General features: G+C 55.8%; 2 protein-coding genes across 2 annotated transcripts; both read left to right on the top strand.

The window, feature by feature from the left end:
* The first annotated feature begins 2,130 nt into the window (after positions 1–2,130).
* VTN (vitronectin) lies at positions 2,131–5,307 on the top strand. Its single transcript, XM_069602960.1, has 8 exons — positions 2,131–2,545; positions 2,639–2,758; positions 2,835–3,158; positions 3,233–3,372; positions 3,637–3,793; positions 3,989–4,141; positions 4,538–4,894; positions 5,112–5,307. The coding sequence occupies exons 1-8, from the start codon at positions 2,482–2,484 to the stop codon at positions 5,222–5,224; spliced, it is 1,428 nt and encodes a 475-aa protein (XP_069459061.1). The 5' UTR covers positions 2,131–2,481; the 3' UTR covers positions 5,225–5,307.
* A 1,417-nt stretch (positions 5,308–6,724) lies between these two features.
* SEBOX (SEBOX homeobox) lies at positions 6,725–8,298 on the top strand. Its single transcript, XM_069542569.1, has 2 exons — positions 6,725–7,003; positions 7,171–8,298. The coding sequence occupies exons 1-2, from the start codon at positions 6,725–6,727 to the stop codon at positions 7,549–7,551; spliced, it is 660 nt and encodes a 219-aa protein (XP_069398670.1). The 3' UTR covers positions 7,552–8,298.
* Positions 8,299–8,509: the final 211 nt, after the last annotated feature.

The raw sequence follows: 8,509 nt of genomic DNA, 5'->3' as shown, positions 1-8,509 counted from the left end.
TCTTCCGGGGCTCCTCCCCTGCCGCCTGCGTAGCCCCACCCGCAAGTCTTCCCCAGTCACTTCCACATCCTGGCCAAGCCTCGCCGTCGTGTTCTCTACCCCCTCTACGGGGTTCAGAGGTGGAGGGGCGGAGTAGACTCAAATTTATGTCCACTCAGTCGGTGATGCTATCTAACCATCTCATCCTCTGTCGCCCGTTTTACGCTGGAATGACACTAGACTGTGAGGGGAACAAGGCTAAGTGTGCCCTTGCCCTACTAACGGCTAATGCAATCATAATAACATTTCTTGAGATAACTTACGCTTGTTTCTCAGTTAAGTCTTCATCATGCCTACCAGGTAGGAATTAGTGCTCCCATTTAACAGCCAAACAGACTGAGGTCCATAGAGAAGATTGCCCAAAGGCACACTCCCCTCTGATTTGTTGTTGTTCAATTGCTAAGTGTGAGGATCTTTGCAACCCCATGGACTGCAGCATGCCAGATGCCTCTGTCCTCCGCCATCTCCCAGAGTATGCTCAAGTTTACGTCCACTGAGTTGTTGATGCTATCTAATCATCTCATCCTCTGTCACCCTTTCTCCTGCTTTCAATCTTTCCCAGCATCAGGGTCTTTTCCCCTCTGACTTAGTTCAGTTCAGTCGCTCAGTCGTGTCCGACTCTTTGTGACCCCATGAACCACAGCACGCCAAGCCTCCCTGTCCATCACCAACTCCCAGAGTCCACCCAAACCCATGTCCATTGAGTCGGTGATACCATCCGACTATCTCATCCTCTGCCATCCCCTTCACCTTCTGCCCTCAATCTTTCCCAGCATCAGGGTCTTTTCCAACGAGTCACATTGGAGTTTCAGCTTCAACATCAGTCCTTCCAATGAACACCCAGGACTGATCTCCTTTAGGATGGATTGGTTGGATCTCCTTGCAGTCCAAGGGACTCTCAAGAGTCTTCTCCAACACCACAGTTCAAAAGCATCAATTCTTCGGTGCTCAGCTTTCTTCACAGTCCAACTCTCACATCCCTACATGACCACTGGAAAAACCATAGCCTTGATTAGATGGATCTTTGTTGACAAAGAAATGTCTCTGCTTTTTAATATGCTATCTAGGTTGGTCATAACTTTCCTTCCAAGGAGTAAGTGTCTTTTCATTTCATGGCTGCAATCACCATCTGCAGTGATTTTGGAGCCCAGAAAAATGAAGTCAGCCACTGTTTCCACTGTTTTCCCATCTATTACAGAACAGAAAAAAATCAGTGAAATCTCTGAGAACAACTTCCTCCAGGTGGTGGGAAAACTTGAGGAGGTCCACAGACCCCTCAAAGTGGGCATGAAATCAGGCATACTGTGCCAAGTGAACATTTTCTGGGTAGAGGGATCTTATTTCTCACTAGAGCCAAAAAGTGTGGGGAACAGGATCAAAATTGTTACCTATGGGAAAGGATGAGGTTGGAGAATGGAAATTTACTGCTGAGAAGCAGTAAATTAGTAAAGGACTCAGGCAATGGCACCCCACTCCAGTACTCTTGCCTAGAAAATCCCATGGACGGAGGAGCCTGGTGGGCTGCAGTCCTTGGGGTCTGAAGAGTCAGACACAACTGAGCGACTTCACTTTCACTTTTCACTTTCATGCATTGGAGAAGGCAATGGCAACCCACTCCAATGTCCTTGCCTGGAGAATCCCAGGGACAGTGGAACCTGGTGGGCTGCCATCTATGGGGTCGCACAGAGTCGGACATGAATGAAGCGATCTAGCAGCAGCAGCAGCAGGAATCTTATCCACTCCAAAGGGTTAATATTCACCCAAAGGACTGTGCTGAGAAGACCGGCCTGGGGAAATCAATGTACCCTAGAGATGAACCCAGAAATGAAAACTTTGTTCTTTTATGATTAAAAAAAAAAATTCCCCAGCTCCTACCCCCTCTTCCACTGTCTTAAATACACATGGGGTGAGTGAACTACCCAGCCAGGAGTGTGCTTCGTCAAACAGATCACAGATCAATAACTACTGCAGTAGAATGAAGTTGGAGCTGCTCCAGGAGTTGGACTTCTTGTCGGCTTTAGCTCCCAACACCCTATGAGGCAAATATGATTAGTCTCATTTGCCTAAAAAGAGAACTAAGGCGGGTAAAGCAGTTTGCCCAAGGTCACACGGCCAGTGGATCAGCAGAGTGGGACTTCTTTCTGCACTCCAGGCTCACTGCGCTAGTCCTCTTCAGAGAGGTCCCTGAACTTGGCAAGGATCCTGTTCGTAGCTGTCCCAGACCCACAGTTCTAGGAACATGACCCTTTGCTGCATAACCTCTGGGGTCGGGGCACTGGGGGCTGGGCTGGAGGTGGAGCAAACAGAGCAGTAGAAAAGGGAGCTCCTCTTCTCTGGTTCCCCCACTTCCACTCCGTGTCTCTCCGCTTCCTCCTTTTCTCAGGCATCAAAGCAGAGACCACGGGAACCTAGTTCACCAGGCTCGAGGCCGGAGGCCCTGCCATGACATCCCTAAGGCCCCTTCTGATGCTGGCCCTGCTGGCGTGGGTTGTTGTGGCTGACCAAGGTGCGGGAGGGTGTTGTTGGCCATTGGGGTCAAGGTAGGGTGGGAAAGGGTAGCCTGGGCTTGGCTGTGCCAGCTGACACTGGCTCCTCACAGAGTCCTGCAAGGGCCGCTGCACCGAGGGCTTCAACGCCACCAGGAAGTGTCAGTGTGACGAGCTCTGTTCTTACTACCAGAGCTGCTGTGCCGACTTCATGGCCGAGTGCAAGCCCCAAGGTGCGTGCAGAGCGGCTGGGTGGGCCTGGGGTCCCCGGTGCAGCTGGAGACTCACTGCCACGCTCTCTGCCCGCAGTGACTCGTGGGGATGTGTTCCATCTGCCAGAAGATGAGTACGGGACCTATGACTACGGCGAGGTGCAGACGGTCAACCGCAGCGTGGAAGCACAGTCCGAGAGCCCCACCCTGGCCCCTGTTCTGCAGGCCGAGATTCCTGTCCAGGCACCGGTTCTCAACCCTGAGAAAGAGGCCCCATCACCTGGGCGGGGAGACTCAGACCCTGGGCTGGGGACCAGTGACCTAGGGACCTCTGAGTCCCCAGCAGAGGAGGAAACGTGCAGTGGGAAACCCTTTGATGCCTTCACCGACCTCAAGAATGGTTCCCTCTTTGCCTTCCGAGGTGACTCAAGGGGGGACTTGGGGGTAGGGGTCTGTCCCAGGGCATCCCCCCTCACACAATATCCCTCCCTCCAGGGCTGTACTGCTATGAGCTGGATGAAAAGGCAGTGAGGCCTGGATACCCCAAACTCATCCGAGATGTCTGGGGCATTGAGGGGCCCATTGATGCCGCCTTCACCCGGTTCAACTGTCAGGGAAAGACGTACCTCTTCAAGGTGCCAGGCCCAGGGGGCTGTGGGTCAGGGTTGAGAGTATCTGGGTAGAGGTTGAGAGCAGCCTTGCCCAGGACCAGCGTGGGCAAGAAGGCTGGATTTGGGCCTGTGGTCCCTGGCTGGGGCTCTGTGAGCACACAAAAGCCCAAGGCTCCAGCTTCTGAGCAACAAGCCTGGAACTAGAGCTGCCCACCTTGAGTGGGGGATTCTGCACCTCTGTGCACAGCCAACTGCCTGCCTACCCTCTTCTCCTCCCCAACCCCTTAGGGTAGTCTGTACTGGCGCTTTGAGGATGGTGTCCTGGAACCTGACTTCCCCCGAAACATTTCGGATGGCTTCAAGGGTATTCCGGATGACGTGGACGCAGCCTTGGCCCTCCCCGCTCACAGCTACAACGGCAGGGAGCGAGTCTACTTCTTCAAGGGTACTCAGGGGTGGGCGGGAGGGTGTGGAGACAGTGGAGCAGTCTTGGGTTTCTTCCACACTTCACTTGGGATGAGCCTGTGTTTATCCCCCACCTCCCCTCCACACCCCACCTCCCCTACTCCCAACCCCCACCGGAGCTCCCAACTCCCACAGTCTTGGGGCTTTCGTCTTGCTCATGGCCACCCCTCCCCAGGCAACCACTACTGGGAATATGTGTTCCAGCAGCAGCCCAGTCAAGAGGAGTGTGAAGGCAGCTCCCAGCCGGCCGCATTTAAACACTTTGCCCTGATGCAGCGGGACAGCTGGGAGGACATCTTCCGACTTCTCTTCTGGGGCGGTTCCTTTGGTACGGAGGGAGGGCGGGAGCGTGAGTCTTGCTTCCCGGTGCAGGGGGCTGGGAGCCCCCAGGTAGAGGGAGGGCTGGGCCAGCCTGAGAGGCTGCAATTGTGCAGCAATCGATCAAAAGCTGTTTGCTCAGGTTGCTCAGGCCAGACTTTGCTTCTGTTGACATTGGTGGGAGGAGGCTTGCCTCCACCTGGACCCCACACTTTGGACTTTGCCTAGCACAGCCAGCAGAAGGAGGGGCTGTGACTGGGGCAACCAGGGAGGGCTACGGTGGAGGGAAGCCAGGGGAAAGGCCGGGATGGGGGGCCCTGCCACTAGCCTGATGGCTGTTCTTGGACAAGGCAGACAGCTCATCCTTGGCCACCGAGGCTCTGCATTCACTTCTTCCTCACTGCAGGTGGTGCTGGACAGCCCCAGCTCATCAGCCGCGACTGGTTTGGTCTGCCGGGAAAACTGGATGCGGCCATGGCCGGCCACATCTACATCTCAGGCTCAGCTCCCAGCTCCCCCCGGGCCAAGATGACTAAGTCTGCGCGGCGCCATCGCAAACGTTACCGCTCGCTCCGAAGCCGTGGCCGAGGCCGCGGCCGCGGCCGCAGCCAGAACCCCTACCGGCGATTTCGGTCCACCTGGCTGTCCTGGTTCTCCAGCGAGGAGCTGGGCCTGGGAGCTGACAACTATGATAACTACGAGATGGACTGGCTTGTGCCTGCAACCTGTGAGCCCATCCAGAGTGTCTACTTCTTCTCAGAAGGTGGGAGCCCCTGCCCGCCCTGTAGCTGGTCTGGCTGGGTCATTCCTGCTGTCCCTGGTCCCTGGGGCTGACCACAGCCCTTGAGTGGTGACGAGGCAGGCCAGAGTCCTCGGGTGCCTGGTGGATGTTCACTCACCCTTCCAGGAGATACCCAGGTCTTCTTAGGGCAGGATGGGCAGGCTGTGTCTCACACCCCATCTCCCAACCTCTCTTGCAGACAAGTACTACCGAGTGAACCTTCGCACGCGGCGGGTGGACTCTGTGATCCCTCCCTACCCACGCTCCATTGCCCAGTACTGGCTGGGCTGCCCAGTCCCTGGCCATGCATAGCAGCCTGAGTCCAGACAGCTGGCCTCTGCTGCTCCCTACTCCAGCATCCTCCTTCCAGCTCAATAAAGATCCCTTGACCCTGAGTTTAAGACTACTGTCCTGAGACTTCCCTGGCAGTCCAGTGGTTAAGAAACGGGCACGGGTTCAGTTCCTGGTCGGGGATGTAAAATCCCATGTGCCACGTGGTGTGGCCAAAAGAAAAAAAAAAAGGACTCCTGGGCCTGACCAAGGCAGAGAGGCAGGAGGCAGGGGTTTGCCTGGGTAAAGAAGGGGAAGTCGGGCAGTCAGGATGGCTTGGAGGAGAGAACAGAGAAGATCCTCCTTGTGTCCAGCCTGTGTTGGGCTCAGGCACTCTCAGTGAGCTGGAAAACCTGTTGGGAGAGCCTCATGAGTGCAAGCCTTCCTCCCGCACCAAGCAGTCCCCAACAACCCACTAGCAGCTAAGCGGGGACTTGAACCCCTCTTAAGGATGACAGGAGTCACCAAGCCACCCTATCCAGCCTGGGGCTTGTTTTGCTTCTTGTCACTGACCCAGATCTTAGAAGGGGCAGGGGGTCAGGAGGTAGTGGGCTGCGGCTTAGCTTTTCTGCCCATCCTGGAAGGTGATCACTGTGCTCCCACAAACCTATCCCTATGATGATGGGGTTTTGAGATCTCTGTCTTGGGTCTGGGGTGCAGGGCACTGAGGCAGGAGACACAGGGAAGAGCAGGGACCAAAAGGAAATTCAAATGCACCCATCTCTTGTGGAAAAGTGGCCCAGAAGACTTCAAAGGACGAGAACACTGTAATAACATCTTTCTTAAACTACACCCCCCCCCGAAATGTACCTGTGGAACCTCCTCTGGTTCCACGTTCCTGGACTCTAGGAAGTCCATTTGGGCTCTTAGGGGGCCAGGGGAGCAGGCCAAGCTCTAAAGCAGACCCGAGGGTGACCTGGTAGTGACATCTGCTCCCCGTCCTGCTGAGGGGAGGGTGACTCCCGCTCATCTGCTGTCCCCATCGTCCTCCACATCCTGTCTAGCTTCCTCAGCCCCATCTCAGTCGTGGGAAAGGACTCCACCCAGTCTTGCCTGAAGGCAGCCGGCCCCGCAGACCCCAGGAGGGGCAGCTGCAGCCCTGGGAGCATCCCTGCCTTTCTGGATGGAACCATGGGAGGATTTTCATAAAGTACAGGATTTCAGACATAGACTGCCAGAGTTTGAAGTGTGAGGATGGGGCGATGAGGCCAGCTTCTTTGGTGAAGCCCCGGAGGAGCCGGGTTGCCCCACCCATATTCCCACGAGGCTCCTTTTCCTCCGGGATTCCCCACCTCCTGGAGGCGGGGCCAGGCCTCTGAGCAGGATAAAACCCCACACTTGGAGGGGACTGGTGTGGGCACAGCCTTGGCATGGCCGTCTGGCTCCTCACTCTGCCGGCTCCATGACAAGCCCAGTGGGTGCATCTCCGGCAGGTGATCTGGTGGGAAAGGGTGGGCAGGGGGAGGACGTGGGGAAGGTGTGATGGGGCAGTCTGAAGAGGGGTGGGGAGCAGGGGCTTCAGGGTCTACTGGGGGCTTTGGGACTGGGGTAGAGGCTCTCACAGGGAGTCCTGGCTTGACCTCCCCACTGTGGCCTGCAGGCCATGCCAGTGGGTTGGGTCCCCACCGGAGAAAGAGGACCACCTTCAGCAGAGGGCAGCTGCTGGAGCTGGAGCGAGTGTTTGCAGCACGGCCCTACCCCGACATCGGCACCCGTGAGCACCTGGCCCGGGTCACCTCTCTTCCTGAGGCCAAGATACAGGTGAGCTGTGATCATCCCCCTCAGGACGGGGGTGCACCTGCACAGAGAGTTTCTAAGCTTGACCCACAATCCGTTCTCTCCGGGTATCCTGCCTCCAGATTCTGCTTTCCCTGTACCTCGCGGGAGGGGATGCTGGAACCAGAAGAGGCTCCTTCTTTCCTTACCAGGTGTGGTTCCAGAACCGCAGAGCCAAGAGACTCAAGAATAGAAAGCCAGGAGGCCTAAGCCCCAGGCCTGAGCCTCCCCAGAGATCCTGTTCTCTTCCAGACACCATCCAGCGGTCCCCAGAGCCCTGGACCCTTGGCCAGCCTCCACCCTCCAACAGCACAGCTCAGTGTGCCTCTGTGTGTCGACACGCTTCCTGCCCAGCTCCTGGCTTGGGTCCAGGGCAGGGCTGGGTGGGGGCTAAAGCTGCAGCCCCCTGGGCACCAGCTGGGCCTTCCGGGGCCCACCTCTCTTCTGAGCGAGCTGCTCCCCAGACCTCACTGGGCATTCTGTCTGACCTCATCTATGCCTCGGCCATAGTCACCAACCTGGACCATTCCTAACCTAGGTCTGGGACTTGCAAGACCCCTACTTGGCTCCTGTAGCCCACTCTGCTCCTTAGGACTGAACACACCGGAAGTGGATCTCCTGAACCCTCCTTTTACACAAGGGAGTTTTCTTACGGGATGAAAGTATTAGCTCAGGGATCCCTCCCTTCCACTGTCCTCCAGACCAGCCTAGATATGGATTCTATGGTGTGATGGGGGCCTGGCTCCTGCTACCTAACATGCTCCCCACCCATCATCTTGGCACAGAGGGATGAGATAGAAGCCCATGTTTTCCACTTCTGCCAGTTTCCCAATTCTTCTCATCCCAGCTGACAATACCTCCTCCCTCCAAAGGACAATGGGCCACCACCCTGTACCCAAGGGCCCTTTAAGCCATTACCTGACTGTTAAGTAAGCTGGGAGAGGGCTGATCCTAATTTTAGACTGCAGGGACCAGTCGTTTTATAGTTCAGGGCCCCCCTCCCCTGTCCTCCTGCCACCTGGACAAATTAATCAGAGCCATGGATCTGAAGAGGGAGTGATATTAAAGTCATAAAGTAGAACTAGGAACCCAGGGCTTATGCTGATTTAATTTTCACAAATATGAGACTGGCTGCCCTCTGACCCGGGGCTGCAGAGACAACCTGACAGACTCAGGATGTGGGGGGGAGGAGCGTGCATGTCGGCAGTGTTGGGTTTTGGTATCATTGTCATCTGTAATACCAACTAATCTTCAAATAAAACCCCAACTCTGTACCTTAATCTGGATTGTTCTGTGCTGCAAATGAATTGGGATGGGGGCCGTTTGCTTTTGAAATTTATCTCCATCACCTAATCCCTAAATAGGGCCAGGTTCCACGCAGATTCGGGGTGGGAGGTATTACTCAGGCTTCTGCCGGGATTAGTTAGAGGGAGGAGGGTTAATCGAAGGGATTAGGGCTCTGGCTGACAGACCCTGGAGAGAAGGGAGCCT

Source organism: Ovis canadensis, chromosome 11 (genome assembly GCF_042477335.2).
Source record: "Ovis canadensis isolate MfBH-ARS-UI-01 breed Bighorn chromosome 11, ARS-UI_OviCan_v2, whole genome shotgun sequence".
Taxonomy (NCBI): Eukaryota; Metazoa; Chordata; class Mammalia; order Artiodactyla; family Bovidae; genus Ovis; species Ovis canadensis.
The sequence above is the reverse complement of the archived record's forward strand: the minus strand, read 5'-3'. Positions and strand labels throughout refer to the sequence as shown.